Source organism: Heloderma suspectum, chromosome 5, assembly GCF_057233095.1.
Source record: "Heloderma suspectum isolate Gila_16-S chromosome 5, 16-S_ref, whole genome shotgun sequence".
NCBI lineage: Eukaryota > Metazoa > Chordata > Lepidosauria > Squamata > Helodermatidae > Heloderma > Heloderma suspectum.
Genome location: NC_139462.1, coordinates 232,764,374 through 232,783,659, shown reverse-complemented (window position 1 = coordinate 232,783,659; position 19,286 = coordinate 232,764,374). Strand labels below are relative to the sequence as shown.

Sequence of the window (19,286 nt, the reverse complement as noted above, 5' to 3'; positions counted from 1 at the left end):
CGGAGGTTGTTGATCATTCTCCCAGCAACCTTAATTCCGACCTCTGATTCATCCAACCCGGCATTTCTCATGATGTACTCTGCATATAAGTTAAATAAGCAGGGTGACAATATGCAGCCTTGTCGTACTCCTTTCCCAATTTTGAACCACTCGGTTGTTCCATGTCCGGTTCTTACTGTTGCTTCTTGACCCTCATACAGGTTTCTCAGGAGACAGGTAAGGTGGTCTGGTACTCCCATCACTTTAAGAATTTGCCACAGTTTGTTGTGATCCACACCATCAAAGGCTTTAGCGTAGTCAATGAAGCAGAAAGAGACGTTTTTCTGGAATTCTCTTGCTTTCTCCATGATGCAGCGAATGTTGGCGATTTGATCTCTAGTTCCTCTGCCTCTTCGAAACCCAGCTTGTACTTCCGGTAGTTCTCAGTTCGCATACTGCTGAAGCCTAGCTTGTAGGATTTTGAGCATCACCTTGCTGGCATGTGAAATGAGCGCAATTGTGCGGTAGTTTGAACACTCTTTGGCGTTGCCCTTCTTTGGAATTGGAATGTAAACTGACCTTTTCCAGGCTTGCGGCCATTGCTGAGTGTTCCAAATTTGTTGGCATATTGAATGCAGCACTTTAACAGCATCATCTTTTAGGATTTTAAATAGCTCAGCTGGAATACTGTCATCTCCGCTAGCTTTGTTGTTACTAATGCTTCCTAAGGCCCACTTGACTTCACTCTCGAGGATGTCCGGCTCAAGTTCAGTGACCGCACTATCATGGCTATCAAGGACATTACTATCATGGCTATCAAGGACATTAAGATCTTTCCTGTATAGGTCTTCTGTGTATTCTTTCCACCTCTTCTTAATCTCATCTGCTTCTGTGAGGTCCCTGCCTTCTTTGTCCTTTATCATGCCCGTCTTTGCACAAAACGTTCCCTTGAGATCTCCGATTTTCTTGAAGAGATCTCTAGTCTTTCCCATTCTTTTGTTTTCCTCGATTTCCTTGCATTGTTCATTTAAGAAGGCCTTCTTGTCTCTCCTTGCTATTCTCTGGAACTCTGCATTCAGTTGGATATATCTTCCCCTTTCTCCCTTGCTTTTCGCTTCCAAGTCAGCTACTTGTAAAGCCTCATCAGACAGCCACTTGGCTTTCTTGCATTTCTTTTTCTTTGGGATGGATTTCGTTGCTGCCTCCTGAACAATGTTACGGACCTCCGTCCATAGTTCCTCAGGCACTCTGTCTATCAGGTCTAATCCCTGAAATCTATTCCTCACCTCCACTGTATATTCATAAGGGATACGATTGAGGTCATACCTGAATGGTTTAGTGGCTTTCCCTACGTTCTTCAATTTAAGCCGAAATTTTGCAACAAGAAGCTCATGATCTGAGCCACAGTCAGCTCCAGGTCTTGTTTTGACTGAGTGTATGGAGCTTCTCCATCTTTGGTTGCAAAGGACATAATCAATCTGATTTCGATATTGACCATCTGGTGATGTCCATGTGTAGAGTCGTCTCTTGTGCTGTTGGAAAAGAGTGTTTGCTACGATCAGCGTGTTCTCTTGGCAAAACTCTATTAGCTTTTGTCCTGCTTCATTTTGTACACCAAGGCCATGCCTGCCTGTTATCCCGGTGATTTCTTGACTTCCTACTTTAGCATTCCAATCCCCTATGATGAAGAGGACATCTTTTTTTGGTGTTAGTTCTAGAAGGTGTTGGAGGTCTTCATAGAACCGATCAACCTCAGCTTCTTCGGCATCAGTGGTTGGGGCATAGACTTGAATTACTGTGATGTGGAATGGTTTGCCTTGGATTCGTACTGAGATCATTCTATCATTTTTAAGATTGTGCCCCAGTACTGCTTTTCCCACCCTTTTGTTGACTAGGAGTGCTACTCCATTTCTTCTAAGGGATTCTTGGCCACAATAGTAGATATGATGGTCACCTGAATTAAATTCGCCCATGCCTGTCCATTTTAGTTCGCTGATTCCCAAGATGTCGATCATAGAATCATAGAATAGTAGGGTTGGAAGGGGCCTACAAGGCCATCGAGTCCAACCCCCTGCTCAATGCAGGAATCCAAGTCAGAGCATCCCTGACAAATGGCTGTCCAGCCTCATCTTGAAGGCCACCAGTGTGGGAGAGCCCACCACCTCCCCAGGTAATCGGTTCCATTGTCGTATTGCTCTTACAGTCAGGACGTTTTTCCTGATGTTCAGCCGGAATCTGGCTTCCTGTAACTTGAGCCCATTATTCCGTGTCCTGCACTCTGGGATGATCAAGAAGAGATCCTGGCCTTCTTCTCTGTGACAACCTTTCAAATACTTGAAGAGTGCTATCATATCTCCCCTCAGTCTTCTCTTCTCAAGGCTAAACATGCCCAGTTCTTTGAGTCTCTCTTCATAGGGCTTTGTTTCCAGTCCCCTGATCATCTTTGTTGCCCTCCTCTGAACCCTCTCCAGTTTGTCTGCATCCTTCTTAAAGTGTGGTGCCCAGAACTGGACACAGTACTTACTCCAGATGAGGCCTAACCAGTGCTGAGTAGAGGGGAACTAGTACTTCCCGGGATTTGGAAGCGATGCTTCTATTAATGCAGCACAAATGAGCATTTGCCTTTTTTGCAGCCACATCACATGGTTGGCTCATATTCAGCTTGTGATCGACAACAATTCCAAGAACCTTCTCGCTTGTAGTGTGGTTGAGCCACGTATCCCCCATCTTGTAACTGTGCATTTGGTTTCTTTTTCCTAGGTGCAGAACTTGGCATTTGTCCCTATTAAATGTCATTCTGTTGTTTTCTGCCCAGCGCTCCAGTCTATCCAGATCACTTTGAATTTTATTTCTGTCTTCCAAAGTATTAGCTATCCCTCCCAATTTTGTGTCATCTGCAAATTTGATCAGCATTCCCTGCACTTCCTCCTCCAAGTCATTCATAAAAATGTTGAAGAGCACTGGGCCCAGGACTGAGCCCTGCGGTACCCCACTCGTTACCTCTCCCCAGTTTGAGAAGGTCCCATTGATAAGCACTCTTTATGAGTCCGATTCTGTAGCCAACTGTGGATCCACCGGATCGTTGTTTCATCTAGCCCACTTTGAGCTAGTTTGCTCATCAGGATATCATGGGGCACTTTGTCAAAAGCTTTGCTGAAGTCAAGGTATATGATGTCTACAGCATTCCTACGGTCTACAAGGGAGGTTACTTGATCAAAAAATGAGATCAGATTTGTCTGGCAGGACTTGTTTTTGACAAATCCATGTTGGCTTCGAGTAATCACGGCATTGTTGTCAAGGTGCTTCCAGATGGATTGCTTTATGATCTGCTCCAGAATTTTCCCAGGGATTGATGTCGGACTGACTGGTCTGTAGTTCCCAGGTTCCTCCTTTTTACCCTTTTTGAAGATAGGGACAACGTTAGCCCTCCTCCAGTCATCTGGCACTTCCCCTGTCCTCCATGATTTCTCAAAGAGAATAGACAGCGGTTCTCAATCTTGCCATCTCATGTTGACCACCTCCAGCTTACCTTGATTCATTGATCTGACATTCTAGGTTCCGAAACAATATTGTTCTTTACAGCATCGGATTTTCTTTTCACCACCAGACACATCCACAGCTGAGTGTCCTTTCGGCTTTGGCCCAGCCGCTTCACTCTTTCTGGCGCTACTTGGAAATACCCTCTGCTCTTCCCCAGTAGCATATTGGACACCTTCCGACCTGAGGGGCTCATCTTGCGGCGTCATCTCTTTTAGCCTTGTGATACGTTCCATGGGGTTTTCTTGGCAAGAATACTGGAGTGGGTTGGCATTTCCTTCTCCAGTGGACCACATTTTGTCAGAACTCTCTGCCATGACCTGTCCGTCTTGGGTGGCCCTGCACGGCATAGCTTATGGCTTCACTGAGTTACGCAAGCCCCTTCGCCACAACAAGGCAGTGATCCATGATGGGGGAATAAATACATAGCTAAGTATAAACACAGAGCCTCGTGTGGCGCAGAGTGGTAGGCAGCAGTATTGCAACCGAAACTCCCCATGACCTGAGTTCGATCGCAGCAGAAACCGCGTCTCGGGTAGCCGGCTCAGGTCGACTCAGCCCTCCATCAGGTCGGTAAAATGAGCACCCAGCTTGCTGGGGGAAAGGCAGTCATGACTGGGGAAGGCAATGGCAAACCACCCCGCTGTGGTCTGCCATGAAAACGCCAGCGCAAGCAGCGTCCCTCTAGGGGTCAGCAATGACCCGGTGCTTGCACAGGAGGAACCTCTCCTTTCCTAAGTATATTAGCTACACAAGAGTAGTAATCAATGAATAGTTTTAAAAGGATGCATTTATGTATTTATTAGAAGTATTTTAATATCACTCTTCAATCATATTCTCAGGGTGCATTACATCAGGAATAAAACCATTCAAATGAAATAAAATAATAATAATACATCTAAATAAACGTATGCAATAGAATCCCAAACCAGTCATCAACATTCAAAAAGCAAATATAAGAACAGCTGTTGGGCATTCTATTACAGTTCTGCCAGCTGCTTTAATCTCTCTCTGATTCAGTATCCACAAACTGATCTTGCTGATTTATTATGACCGGATTAATTCCAGTTCATATTGTTGTTGTTCTTGGCAACACAGAAACACTCCCTTTTACCTCTTCTGCAACCTTCTTTTTCTTTTTCCGTTCTTCTACCTGGGTCTCCAGTTTTCAATGTAACAAGCAGCAGCAAGCAGAGATTGAACTGGAACCCAATAAATGCACCTCCCTTCTTAGAAAACAGAACCTTTTCTTTCCTCTAGGGGGGAAGCAGTTGTGAGCTGCTCCCAGATCTGAAAAAGAAATTCACCAAAACAATACTTATGCCTTGGTAGAATCATAATAAAAATGCCCTCTTCCATAATTTGAAAAAAATGTATTTAGTTAGGTGATAGCATATTGCTCTGTTTGCACTAGTATAGGATGCAGAGTTTGGCCCCTGAGATGCAAGCAAATTGCAAGGGGCATGTTTCCCCAGAGAACAGCTTGTCAGGATCACAGCGGCTATATTCTTCATTGCTCAGTTTGTGTGTATTCAACCTATTTGTCTTTGCGGAAAAAGATGACAGCAGGCAGCCTTCAGAATTCCGTACTGTCAAGAGCACAGATTGTCAATCAGTTTGTCGGTCAAGAGTTTACACAGTGGTCTTCAGGGGGCCATATTCAAACGGACTAACAGAAATCAATGGGCAGTAGAAATGCATTGTCACAGGATGGGATTCTGCACAACTGCCTTCAAGGAAAATCAGGAGCATTCCTCTTCATCTTGAGGGGATGCCAACAAACCTAGTGGTGGTCCCCAAACTGCTTAGAACTCATTTAACCTTCTGAATGGTGTTAGTAACAAGTTAGGCATAGGTGTTAGTAGCAAATCAGGCATAGATATCAGTACACACTTGCCAGATGTCTTGATACAGGTTGGATCCAGACCTAGTTATGCTTAGAATAGACCCACTGAAATCAATGGACCTTAAGTTAATCATGACTTACTTGCCCCATTGATTTCCATGGGTCTACTCTAAACTGAGTTGGGATCCAACCCTACGTCTCCGTCTTTTGAAGTCGCTTGTAGGATACCATCTTGTGGATTGCCAGTGAAGAGAGAACTTTGGTCCATTGATGAATAAATGGGCCACATTTATATTTCCAGACGTGCAAAATAAGTTGCTGAGCCACTAACAGGGCAGAGCTCGTGCATCTTCATTGATCAGGCTTAAAGTCCATACGGTAGGTAAATATCTGAAAGTTGTAATTCAGTTGCCAGGGTTAGGTTGGTTCTAGTAGAAATATCTAGCCAAAATGAGTGAATGAACAGGCAACAGTGCCATGCCATATGAACAATTACAGGAACTTGCCGGCAATTAGGGGAAGGGCAGAGAGTTTTGTTTCTTAAATAAGCACAGTGGTGGCCAATAAGAGCAAACCAATAATTTTTGCTGTATGAACCATAACTTTGTATCTCAGATTGAATGTCATACACAGGACAGTGCTGTTTTCCACTGGAATGGGGTACTGGGTTTTTGAATTCCCTGTTCCATTCCTTGCAAAATAGGGAGGGGTCTGGTCCAAATGCATCCATTAACCATTGATAAAAAGTTAGATTTAGTTGGTGTGGAAAGGTGGGTGCCTGCACTGTTTTAGGCCCTGCTTATCATCTGCAAGGTGCTGGGTGGGGAACATTCCCCCCCCCCCATTTGAGTATTGAGTGGCTGCCTTTTGCCTGTGGAGAAGCAAGAGAGGCATGGGGGGAGTGATGGATAGATAGCAGTTCCAAGAGGGAATATTTCCGACAAGGTGCTCAACAGGGGTCAATGAGTGAGTGATTGACAAATGGTGCCACCCTTGATGGAGAGGTTCCCCATCCCTAATTGAGGGGCTTTCCATTCCACACACCCCACCTCCCACTCTTCCAATGGGTTTGCACTCAACTGGTAACCCCTTGACATCTGTGACTGGCAATTCATTCACCTGCTGGAGGAGATAATATTGCAATTAAGTCAATGTTCATTCATCCTATGTAGGAACTTGCATTGGAACTCTGGGCGGTTCCAGACAAGACTCTTACTGTGCAATCACCTTGCTTCAAACACAGACTTTTATGAGGGCTCCAGATGGCGTCTTCTTCTGTTTCCCACCGCATGTTCCGCCTTTTTTCTTACCACAAACTTCTGTTGAGGGAAAGACAGAATAGCGCACAATGTCTTTTGACTGGTCGTGCCGGGAGCCCTCTGTCTAGAAGCTCCCTGTCTGAGGTGGCTGCCTCTTCTGCTCCATGTGCCCTGGCTCTGATCCACAAGGAGGCTGAGCCACGGGTGTTCGGTCGGCAGTCCCTCTGGGTGGAGAGACGTCTGTGGTACACACCATGCACAAGCTAGCTCTGTTCCCCGTTGCCTTTAGTGGTGCATGATGGGATATTACCTGCGGCTGGTGGTCTGTGATCAACAGGGGGATCCTTTGTGCAATCTCCAGGCCATGCTACCCAGCGCCCTCTGTGTGGGGAATACTTCTCCTACCTTTAGAGTGGGGGGGGGGTTGTTTAGCCAGCATACAATTTCCATGTATTCCCAGGGGGAAGGAGAAACATTCCGTGGTTTTGCATCTTTGCGTGCTCTGCACAGCTTGGGGGTGCTAAGGAAGAGGACAGGGAATGGCTGGGGATTGTTCTTTGGGGCTTTTGGGGTTCTCAGTTGCCCGTCTTTTGCGAGCGCAATGACAGGAGCTCCTTCCGAATGAACTTCCCTGCCATCACCCCTGCCTGCTTTAGCCTGTGGCACTAGTAGCACCCTGCCGGCAGCAGCATGTCCCACCAGCAGGAGCATCATTCCAGCAGCACAAGGGAAAGGTTCATGTGTAGCCTTGGGTGCCGCTGATGGTACAAGGGAGGTTAGGAATGATCCTATCCTTGCCCAGTGTCAGGGTTGGATCGGAGCCCAGAGAGCCCCAAAGCAGTTCTGATTCTGAGGAAGAGACAGAAACCGCGGGAGAGGAACCCGTGCACCGTTCAGAGGAGCAGCCAGGGGGAGAGCCCCTCCCGGTACACATTCCTGAGAGTGATAGTGACCTTGGCAGGGAGAGGGAGGCGCAACAGCAGTTTCTGGATGCTAGGCGCCGGCACAGTGTCAAGCGGGAGATGGCGAGTGCTGAGAGGAGGCGCTCAGCCCGCTTGGCGCGACGCCATGGGAAAAGGGTGGACTCTCTCCTCCTAGCCCATAAGTACAGACGTTTCCCGCCTTCCCCTCCAAATGGAGATCAACTGATTCCGAAGGTTAGAACCCCCGAGTAGGCAGCTCTCTTACGTCTCACTCATAGGATTAAGCAATTAGCATCTGTAAACGTCATTAGGTTGAAGGGAATAAAGCCTTGGAAAAGAGCCCTATTGTCTGCGTGCTGATTCTGGCTACCTGAGGATTTCAGAAGGTGGCAGGGGTGACCTCCTGACACCCAGCAGGTATAGGTTTTGTGGAGGATAAAGCTGCCAATGGCTGCTAGTCATGATGGCTACATATTACCTCCAGTACCAGAGGCCTCTGAAGACCAGCTGCTGGCAAACACGAGCAGGAGGGTGCTGTTGCGCTCATGTCCTGCTTGGAGGCTTCCCAGGGGCATCTGGGCATTTATTTAGTCCCATGCTGGATGACATAAATCTTTGGTCTGATCTGGCAGGTCTCGTCTTGTGTTCTTCCAGAATTGCTTCCCCCCAACCCCATTCCCCCAGCCCGTTCTGACGCCTCGGATCGCCGTCTTGCAGTAGAGTGGGGCCTTCTGAGGGAAGAATGTCAGACAGAGCTTAACTCCTCCTATGCTAACCCCAACTCCTCCTGAATTTGGATTATATTCTGAGAGGTGTCAGAAAGTGGTGCTGGGGGATGTCTGTTCCACCCCATGGCCATAAGCCTGTGGGGTGCTGCAAAGTTCTATCTTGTCCCCCATGCTTCTCAACATTTACATGAATCCGCTGGGGGAAGTCATCAGGAGGTTTGGGCTGAAACGTCAGCAGTGTGCAGAGGATACTCAGCTCTACCTCTCGTTTCCATCTGCACATCCCAGGGAGGCTGTGGAACTCTTGGACCGGTGTCTGGAGGCTGTTTTGGGGTGGATGAGGGTGAACAGGCTGAAACCTAATCGAGACAAGACAGGGGTACCGTTGTTTGGGAAACCAACTACTTCAGATGGAGGTTTACAACTGGTCTTAGACGCGGTTTCACTCTCCCAAAAGACCAAGTTTGCAGCCTGGACTCTGAGCTAACTGGGGAAGCCCAGGTGGCTGCAGTGACCAGGAGTGCTTTTTACCAGCTTCGGCTGGTATGCCAACTGCAGCCCTATCTGGAGAGGACGGAGCTTGCCTCAGTTATCCACACACTAGTGATGTCCAGGCTGGACTACTGTAATGTGCTATATGTGGGGCTGCCTTTGAAGACGGTTCAGAAACTCCAGCTCGTGCAGAATGTGGCCACCCGAGTATTGGTGGGGACAAGGCAATTTGAACAATGCCTATACTGCGCCAGCTGCACTGGTTACCAGTGTGTTTCTGAGCCCAATTCAAAGTGCTGGTTTTGACCTTTAAAGCCTTAAATGGTTTGGGACCAAGTTACTTGAAGGACCACCTACACCCTTATCAGCCTGCCCACACTTTAAGATCAGAAAGAGAGTTCCTTCTCATTTACTCTTCCCCCTTATTCTGGATTCCCAACGACCCTGCAAGGTGGGCTAGGAGAAGAGATAGTGGCTGGCTACGTGGGAGGGAGTACTATAGAAAACCAGCTCAGCATTCCTGCCTTATTTAAAACAACTCCACACCCCAAAAGGAAACTATTAAAAATGACCATTCCAAGTTCTGCATGATGAATTTATTCAAGGGAGGAGAAGAGGCACTTTTAATTAGGGATGTCAGAGAATTCCACCATGGATCTCGGTGAGGCCGAATGCCAGTGCAATCGGCCCCCCAAAATCCATGGCGGAACGAAGCTCCCCCGCCCCCCCACCCCGCGAAATGGGCCCAGCACCTACCTGCTGCCGTCCGCGCTGACTTGCGAATGGCATCTGCATCTGCGGCCGCCATTCGCTTCTTCCATATAGAAGCCGTGATAGATACATATCCATATAGAAGCCGTGATAAATACTTACGTAGCCTATCACGGTTCAACTAAGTGAACGCAAATGGCGGCGGCTGCGGCGGCCGCCATTTGCGTTCCCTTTTTTTTGCCATTTTAGCCTATGTAAATATTTACGTAAGCTAGTACGGCAAAAAAAAAGGGAACGCAAATGGCGGCTGCCGTGGCCGCCGCCATTTGCATTCACTGTTTTTGTTTTTGTTTTTGCCGTGATAGGTTACGTAAATATTTACGTAGCCTATCACGGCAAAATACAGGGACGCAAATGGCGGCGGCTACGGCAGCCACCATTTGCGTCCCTGCAGGCTGCCCAGCGCCCAGATGTCCGGCTGCGGGCGGCCTCGGCTGGCGGCTCCGCGGAATGTCCGCGGAGCGGAGCCAGCCAGAGAGAATTTCGGGGGAAGGGACAGAGCACCTCCCCCCCCCACAAATGTCACCCTTCAGAAAGGTAAGTGACTTTCGTACATCCCTACTTTTAATATCCATTGAAATCCTAACTGTCAAGCCTTTCTCCTGTGTGGCTGAGAAGGGAGACTCCCCCATCCACCCTGGGAGGAAAAAAGCCCATCAAACTGGTGAGCAAAAGGGAGAAGAAGCAGTCAGTGAAGTCAGTGGGAGGGGGAAGTTTCAAGTAAATGCCCTGAAGGGGATGCACTCCTATGCATGCCTACCCAGAAGCAAGCCACACAGAATTCAATGGCACTTACTCCCAGGAAAGGAAAGCCTTACAACCAATGAGTTTACTCAGAAGTAAGCATTGCTGTGTTCAAGGGGATCTCGGAGCCCGTAGGGGAATGGGAGAGAGGCAGAAACGGTCACTGGATGCCCGGTCAGTGACCTGCCCCCCCTTCCCACCAATTTGTTGTCATGACAATGTTATTCAGCACTGCCCAGCAACACCCCCTAGCACACGCCCACACAAAGCAGGACAAAGCGCTAAAGGGGAAATACACAACAAGGCGGATATGGCGATTTCAGTCATAAGCACAGAAAATGCTGGGTTTTCTCCGTTCTCAGATAACACGGGAAGAAGGAGGGGAAGTGGTGAGATAGCAGCAGGAGAGCAGCAGCAGCATCTAAAGCTCCTGTGAAAACCAGTGATTAAAGGAAAATGATCCTGCTGAAAAACTCAGGTGTGAAGATGTGAAGAGAGCCTTGGTGTTAACTGTAGGTCTTCTCTTTCCTCTTTCAAATACCCTAATGGATTTAATAACCTGTAATCAATTTGTCACTTCTAATATTAACTGACTTGCAGAGAAACCTTAAAAAGTGAGATTACCTTAACATTAACACCAGTGATAAATTGGTTTATCATGGACAAGAGGAAATTGTTCACATTTCTGAATCTTTGTGCATACTGAATAAGAGAACACTCTCTTAAGGGAATGCATGTTAGGTCAATATAGTTCAAAGGATTTAGGCTTCATTATGGTTGACAACACTTTAAAATCTAACACTGCCTTTCAGACAAGCACTGGAAGAGAGATACACGTGGCTGCATTAGAAAAATGTCTGGGCCAGATGACGTGATTGAGATACCTGCCCTGGGCCGCCCATTCCAGCTGGGGATGCTGTACAACTGCCACAAGGATGCTCTTCTCTCAGGTAGGTATCCTGTTCCATTAAGTATCCTGTTCCATTGGGGCTTGAAGTTGCAGGGGAAGTGGGCACGGTCAGCTGGAGTTTCCTGGGGAGGCCATGTCAGGTCAAGACAGTCAAAAGTAGGCAAAGTCAGGTTTCATCTCTTAAAGGAGAGGTCAGGACCATGGACAGCTCCCAGTGCCCATGCCAGCTGGAGCTCTTCCTTCTACTGCAACTATCGAGAAATGTTGTCTAAGCAGAGAGCTGAAGCCACCTGAAACCTTTGTAGACTGACAATCCTTGTACTGTTGTTGGGCCTGCCTTCCTGGAGGAGCTGGTGGTTGTTTATAAAGGGCCCTTGGCTGTTTCTGTATCCTTTGGCTTCTGCTGGAGATAGGGGTGCTGCTAGAGCTTCACCCTCTCAGGACAATGGTAGGGCCCTGTCCTCTGGCTGGGAGCACATAGGAAAAGAGCTTCTTTCCCAGGCTCTACTTCATCCTCCTCTTAGTCTGTGGTACTTGTTAAGACATTTGGAGGCCCTGCTCTATTCCTCTGCTGTGAGCAGTGTGCCAGACGTGTACAAGGAACAAGGCCGTCACTGCTCTGGTTCTGAGAATATGGAATGGCCTTCAGCAAGCAAAGTATGGGCTCTGCCACTGAGCTATGAACCCTAGCAACAATGATGCGCCCCTGCAATCATACTGTTGCATCCCAGCAACACCCCACTGTTTGTGGCCTTGAATCAGCCACTCTGGGAGCCTTTTCCGCTAGAGAGCTGGGTAAAAAGGATTCAAATACATAAAAAATAGTGCAACCCAAGACTCTTTTCTCGCAGCCATGCAATCCACATCACAGATCAATATGCTGCCTGTACCCAGCTGAGCTCAACAGCGACATCCAGTGGATGTGCACAGGACTGCAGCCTTGCTGTGTGCTATAGCTACAGAATGGATTGAATGAATGAATGGTTCATTACAGTCACAGACCAATACAATTCTTTTTGCAAAAGAAAGATACAGCTAATCAAGTGCAATTAAATAAAACCAATTAATCTTAAAATTGGGCCAACGTAACTTTCCCTTTGTCTGCATCGAAATAAGAAAGAACGTAGCAACCTTCCCAGTGACATAGGATGAATTGTCGTTCCGCAGAACATCGCCAGCTCTTCAGAGGGTCGTGCCAGGAGAGTTCTTAATACAAGGAAAACATAATGGATTGGTGTATGGGAGGGTTTGCCTGTGTGTGTGTGTGTGTGTGTGTGTGTGTGCACAGTCTACTGTCTTTCAAGAGACAGTAGAGAGAGACAAAGGGTGCGTTCACACGACACGCTAACCCATGATGGGTGACTAGCGTTCGCACGACACGCTAACCCATGATGGATGACTAGCCACGCACTGGGGGTTGTTCTGTGAATTCGCCCACCCCGCAGAAAGCTGTCCAGGGTCTCATGACATGATAGCCCATCATGGGTAGTCACCCACAATGACATCATTGGTAGTCACCCACAGTCACAGAGACCCAACGACCTCAGTTAAAGTCTTCACTCGTGGGGGTAGCGGTACATTTGCTGGGGAAGCAGCACGGAGGCCAGCTGCCTCCTGGAGGGTTCAGTGGCGACGGTCTTCTTCATCTGTAGGAGCATTAGGGAAATTTGGCCCCCTGTTGTACGTGACACACACTGAGCACAGATCTTCTTTCAGCAAGTTTGGATTAGTACCTTCTGACTGCAGAAGCTCTGTTAGCACCCCGCCCCCCATTTGGGAGCTGCTCCTGTGCTTCCCTGTGTGGGGCACTCCATGCTTATGTCCTAGTTCGGATTGTGGGGTTTTGATTCCCAATTAGTATATCCAGTATTTTATATCCAAAGTCCTGAGGACTATCTCTTAGGAACAAAGGAACATAGCAAGCTGCCTTTACAGTGCGTCAGACAATTAGTCAATTATTGGAAGGATGTGTCTCTTCTCTCCATTAACCACATGTTTCTTTTCGATGCTACAGAACATTCATTATTTGACCCAGAGATACATCAGAAGAAAGCTCAAAAAACAATACAACTCAGCAATATAATGGAGAAAGTTTCATCTAACACAATTGGAGCGAAGGCAGCTGCTCTGAGTATCAAACCATCCCTGCTGACCAGTCTCCTCTGCGGCTTGTTTGAAGTGAACGGGTCTGCAAAATACCTGCTCAGCACCAAGAAATCCAGACACCAGGACAGCACCACCTACAAGTACTTGGCTACAGAAAGTGTGGAGCGTGAACGGCTGTCTCTAAACTCCTTTGGACCTGAGCATTTCTCTTACCCAGCTGTAAGCGAGTGTGAGGCTTCTCATGTGGTTAGTGCTGTTCGGTACGGGGCCCAGGCCTTCATGGAATATGAGAAGGAGGTTTCTTCTTCTGAAAATAGCAAAGAGAAAGTGAGAAGGCCTGGAGATAACATGTCACTGCTTCCACCACAAGGCAAATCAGCTCTCCAAATGGATGATGAAGAAAAATCACAAAACCAAATGTTTAAGTGTGGGTTTTATGGAGATTTCTCTCTGGAGAACAATCCAGTTGCTTTTCAAGATCCCACGAAAATTCATACTAGCCTCCCCAAACTTCTGGGTGCGCATGGAGAGAAGGCTGTTCCCATCAATGTCCGTCTGTACCCACTAAAGAAATTAGGCCTCAAACCCCCTCTGATACCACATGCGAGCTCTTTCCATGAGATACGCGATGTCCTGCATTACGACATTCGGGACGAGATGGAGGGCCTCATAGAAATAGATGCACAATGCAAGGACCTCTTGAACAGTCCTGCAGCCCAAACCTTCCCTGAAATCAGGAAGAAAATCCAGCAATTCAGCGATCTCTGTGACCAACACAAGCAGGCTTTCCAGAAACAGCTAGCAGAAATTGTACCCTCCATCCGTGAAGGAAAGAAAGAGGAAACGGAGCTGGAGGAGGTCTTAAAATGGAAAAAACGGTCCCCCTTCAACACTCAAAGACTCTGTGGATTTTTGGATAAAAAGGAGCAAGAGATTAGTTTTGTGAATTCTCTCCTTTCAGCCCTAGAAGAGACAGAAGCCATTTGTCTTAAGCAGGAACTGTCCGAAAAGATCTTTGATCCGAGGACTGACTATGTTGTTGCATTCATGTTCACATCATTACATGAAGAGGAGCCATATTTCTCCAAGCTGAAAGCCTCTCTCTCTTCCTTGAAGCAGCAGGATGACTCAAATGGGTGTAGTCAAAGCTCCACAGAGTGGTATGAAGAGGCAGCTGTCATCAAAAGAGCAAGGGAAATGGCCATGTCCTTCTCAGCTTTTGCCAATGCCAACCTGTCCAGGAAGAAGACCCAATTCGTGGTGGCCTCCATTCAAGATAAAAGCAATCCTGGTGCTTCCATTTACCTGTATGGAAGTGGAGACCTCAAAGGAACCAGATTTGAGCCTCCATCCAAACCCCTTCCCATAGAGGTTGAAGAAATCTCACATGACAGGGTGCAGCTGAGACTCACTCCAGCACAGTGTGGGAAAGAAGCAATCTCCTGCTACCAGCTTGAATACAGGATCATGGAGAAAGAGAACTGGATGTCTCAGGTTACCCATGGGAGAGAAGAAACCATCACAGTAAAAGGCTTATGGCCAGACACTGATTATCAGTTCCGCTATGCTGCCATGAGCAAACCAGGGCTCAGCAAGAACAGTGATATCAGCCATGCTGTGAGGACCCTTCCTGCTAGCCCCCCCAGGGCCCCCAAAGAAAGTAATGCGGAGGCAGCTGTGGGTTTGTCAGGGTATCAAGACACCAGCACAGAGGAAAGAACCACAGACTATACAAAGAAATCAACGCCTAAGGGGGATAAAGGCGAAAAAAATGCGTGCCAAGAAAGCCCAAGGGGGGGAATGGAGAATGTTGGGGGCTCTCAGATCTTAACACCTAACCCCTTCCTGGATAATATCGCTACATGTGTCCCAAACCCCAGAGGAGAGTCAAAAACTATTGCCAAGTCCCTCTGCCAAACAAGCCGTATAGTGAGAAAAGGGCAGCCTTCAGTATATGCCCTCACATGGGAGAAGTCAGTTTGTAATCCAAAGTCAACTTGTACAAGGTACAGGTTTGGAAAAGAAGAGGAGCCTCTACTCAATCACAAACTCATTATGTTGCTGGGAGAAACAGGAGCAGGAAAAAGCACGCTTCTCAATGGGATGGTCAACCACATCCTAGGTGTGCAATGGGAAGACGACTTCCGATTCAGTGTAATCCAAGAAGGCCCCAAGAGAAGCCGAGCTCAGAGCCGGACGGACAAACTGACTGCCTATGAAATCCCTCTGAACCAGGGCTTGCAAGTCCCCTATTCCCTAACCATAATAGACACTCCAGGGTTTGGAGACACAAGGGGCGTGAGCCATGACAGAATGCTACTGGAGGAGATCAGGGAGTTCTTCTTGACCCAGGATGGCACTGATCACATTGATGCGGTTTGCCTTGTGGTCCAGGCCTCGCAAGCTCGTTTGTCACAAGCCCAGGAATATATGTTTAATTCAGTGCTCTCCATTTTTGGAAGGGACATCAGAGACAACATTCAGATCCTGATCACCTTTGCAGATGGGAGGACACCTCCTGTACTGGAGACCATTAAGGCGGGCAATGTGCCTTGTGCTAAAGATGCTAAGGGAGTCCCTGTCCACTTTCTGTTCAACAACTCGGCTCTCTTTGCCAGTAATGTTCAAGCTGATGAGGACAGTTATCGTTTCAATCAAATGTTTTGGAAGATGGGGGGGAGGAGCATGGAAATGTTTTTCCAGTCCTTAAATGATTTAGAACCTCAAAGTCTAACATTATCCGCAGATGTTCTTAGTGTACGGAAGGAGCTTGAGGCAGCTGTGCAAGGCATAAAACCCCAAATCAAAATGGCGCTCGTGAAAATGGATGAGCTAAGGAAGACACAGAGAGCCCTTGAAAAGCACCAGAGTGACATGGAGGCCAACAGGAATTTTGAGTACGAGGTGAAAAAATTTATCCCAGTGAAGAAAGACATCTGTGATACAAGATATGGTGCAACCAACTGCCAGAATTGTCAGTTCACCTGTCATTATCCTTGTCAGGTTCAAGATAACAGTGAGAAATGGAAATGTGCCGCTATGGACAAGTATTCCCAACACTGCAATGTTTGCCCTGGCAAATGTAAGTGGATGGCCCACCGCAGTCAACGCTTCCAGTGGGGTCACTATATAAGACAAGAAAAACACAGCTATACAGATCTGAGGGAGAGGTACAAGGCAGCTTGTGGAAAACGAATGACAGAAGAGAAGGCATTTGAGTGGCTTCACCAAGAATTTGAAAAAGCAGAAAAGGACTTGGCAGAGCTTCTTGAGAAGTCATCTCTTTATCTCCAGAAGCTGCAAGAAATTGCCTTAAAGCCCAACCCAATGACCACTTCAGAATACATTGACCTGCTGATCAGTTCAGAAGAAGAAGAACTACTGCCTGGGTTTGAGGAACGAATAGAGATGCTGAAGTCCGTAAAAGGAAGAGTTCCATCTAATGCCTCAACAAGGGGGCAGTGCCGGAATTATGGAGAGAAAGGAGGGGACCCCCGACCTGTGGCCAAATCACAGCACCTCTTTTAGCCGGTTAATGGGGCCATCACAGAAGGTTGGGGTGGGGCTGGGGCTGTAATCTGCTAGAGAAGGAGTGTAGAACCTCAAGCCTTGTCCCCTTATCCCTTACCACTGATCATTTGGTGGTTTCCCGGCTTTCATGCAGTTTTTCCCCCATTCTAAGAAGTTGAAAGGTCTCCCCTAATGCTCAGTGCCTGGCAGCAAGAGCTTTCAGCTAAGCCCTTGCACCTGGTATTTTTTGTACTCTTGGGTTTTGGCCCTGGCACCTTTGCCTTCAGAACGTCACACAGGCGGAGAAACAGGGCAACTCCAACTGCCTTCTAAAGACCCTAACTATGTTGTACCCCACTTCCGGTTCCAGAGAGCGCGAATTTTTCCTCAGTGATATCGCTGGGTCTCAGACTTTCTAAAGAATCCTTGCCCACAATGGCCCATCATTTTGTTATTCACTTTGACACACACCCAGTCACCCTACTGATCAAATTGATGTGTCATTGTGGGACCCTTTCATTGCTCTTTTCCCTTCCTCTCTAGCCCTTTGCAGGCATTAAAAAAGGAGTTAAAATCAATGAGCAAGGGAGAAGGAGCGTTCCAAGCCCACCCCTCTCCCTTGTTGTGTTTGTCACCCTCAGTTTCTGGAGGGCGACAGTCTGAAGAGGAGAGCCTCCTGAATCCATGGAGGCTCAACATGTGGGCCAGAATGCTGGAGAGTCCCCATGGATACAAGTCATAATTAAATGCCCGTAACGACGGGCCATCAGCCATAGAGACTCTGTGCCCATGACTTCCATAAAGAAACCGGTGTGGCAACACCAGCACCTGAATTCGGTAGAGGGTAGGGATGTACGAAAATCACTTACCTTTCGGGGATTATGCTGATGGTGCGGGGGGAGGTGTTCCGTCCCTCCCCCCGGAATCCTCGCCGGGGGGGGAGGCGCTCCGTTCCTCCCCCCCCCCGGAATCCTGGCCGGCCGGCTGTGCTCCGCAGCAGGTCTGCGGAGCCGCTGGCCGGCTCCGCCAGCAGCCGGACATCTGGCCGCTGGCTAGCAGGGACGCAAATGGCGGCGGCCATAGCCGCCGCCGTTTGTGTCCCTGCAGTCAGCCGTGATAGGCTACATAAATGTTTACGTAGCCTATCACGGCTGATTAAAAAACAAACAAACACGCGCGTATACAAATGGCGCCCACGGGCGCCGCCATTTGCGTTCCTTATTTTGGCACGTCTTAGTCTACGTAAACATTTACGTAGACTAAGACGGCGAAAATAAGGGGAACGCAAATAGCGTAGCGTCTACGCTATTTGCGTTCCCCTTATTTTCGCCGTCTTAGTCTACGTAAATGTTTACGTAGATGAAGACGTGCCAAAATAAGGAATGCAAATGGCGGTGCCCATGAGCGCCGCCATTTGCATACGCACATTTTGTTTTTGTTTTTTATTAGCCGTAATAGGCTGCGTAAACATTTACGTAGCCTATCACGGTGTTTTTTAAAAATTTAGCTGTGATAGGCTACGTAAATCTTTATGTAGCCTATCATGTTTTGTTTTGTTTTTTTTAAACTTGGAAATGGCGGCGGCAGCCAGTCGGAAGACCGGCTGCCGCAGCCGCCGCTGCCGAACCACCGCCGGAGCCGCCGCCGCCAGGAAGATCCGCCCCAGGTAAGTCCCGTCCCGGGGGGGTGGCGGGGGGGTGGGCCGTTCCGCCACCGATTTCAGGGGGCCGAATGCGCTGGCATTCGGCCTCCCCGAGATCCGTGGCGGAACTTTCGTACATCCCTAGTAGAGGGCTGGATGAGGAACAATCAACTGAATCACACGGGACAGAAGCACTGTGTGTAGGTGGTTCTCACGTCCATGAAATGGGGAAAGCAGCAAGTGCAGGAAAGATGCAGCGTCCCCCGGCCACCATTTCTCCACTTGAAATCACCTCAGCCTGCTGCCTTCAGTTGTCCAGCGCAACCCACGCTCCGTTACACAGGGCTGCTGCTGTAACGTAAAGAGAAGCTGTGGGACGATTGGCAATGCTGAGCTAAGAGCAAGGTTTGGGCGAACTGCAGAATGAATTACTTTAGATTTTTATACCATTGGCTCAGAAATGCTGGATTTTTCACGAGATTTGTGGATATCTCTTCATCTCTGTAAGGCTTCCCTTATATCTCATTTTTTGGGGGGGAAATCTAACTGTAAGTTCAGTTTCCCAGACTTGCCCAGCCACTGGCATGGAATTACATCTGTCATTTCTTTTCCTACTGTAGTAAGCACATTTCCCTACTGTAAACCCATATAGTCATACTCAGCCTTTATATAACCATTTCCAAGCATTCGCTACGTATCTCAAGTGGAATGGTGCCAACAATTTTTCAGTCAGCTGCTTTAACTGATCTCCTTTATGACATCTATTCCTCATTCAATATATTTTCAAATGTATCTTGTACTTTTATTTTAACTTCTTGGTAAAAAATATTTTCAGCTTT

The 19,286-nt window shown here is 47.8% G+C and overlaps 1 protein-coding gene across 6 annotated transcripts in view; it reads left to right on the top strand.

Moving 5' to 3' along the window:
- LOC146345329 (uncharacterized) overlaps positions 1-19,286 on the top strand; it is a 22,504-nt gene extending 3,218 nt beyond the window's left edge. For 4 of the 6 annotated variants that reach the window (XM_084860029.1, XM_084860030.1, XM_084860035.1 and 1 more), the window contains 2 exons: positions 11,092-11,229; positions 13,204-19,286. In XM_084860029.1, the coding sequence (XP_084716155.1) occupies positions 11,092-11,229; positions 13,204-16,823 (3,758 nt within the window). In that variant the 3' untranslated portion in view covers positions 16,824-19,286. Of the gene's footprint in view, positions 1-10,641; positions 10,792-11,091; positions 11,230-13,203 lie in introns of all 6 variants that reach the window. The other 2 variants (XM_084860034.1, XM_084860032.1) reach the window with 2 other exon arrangements.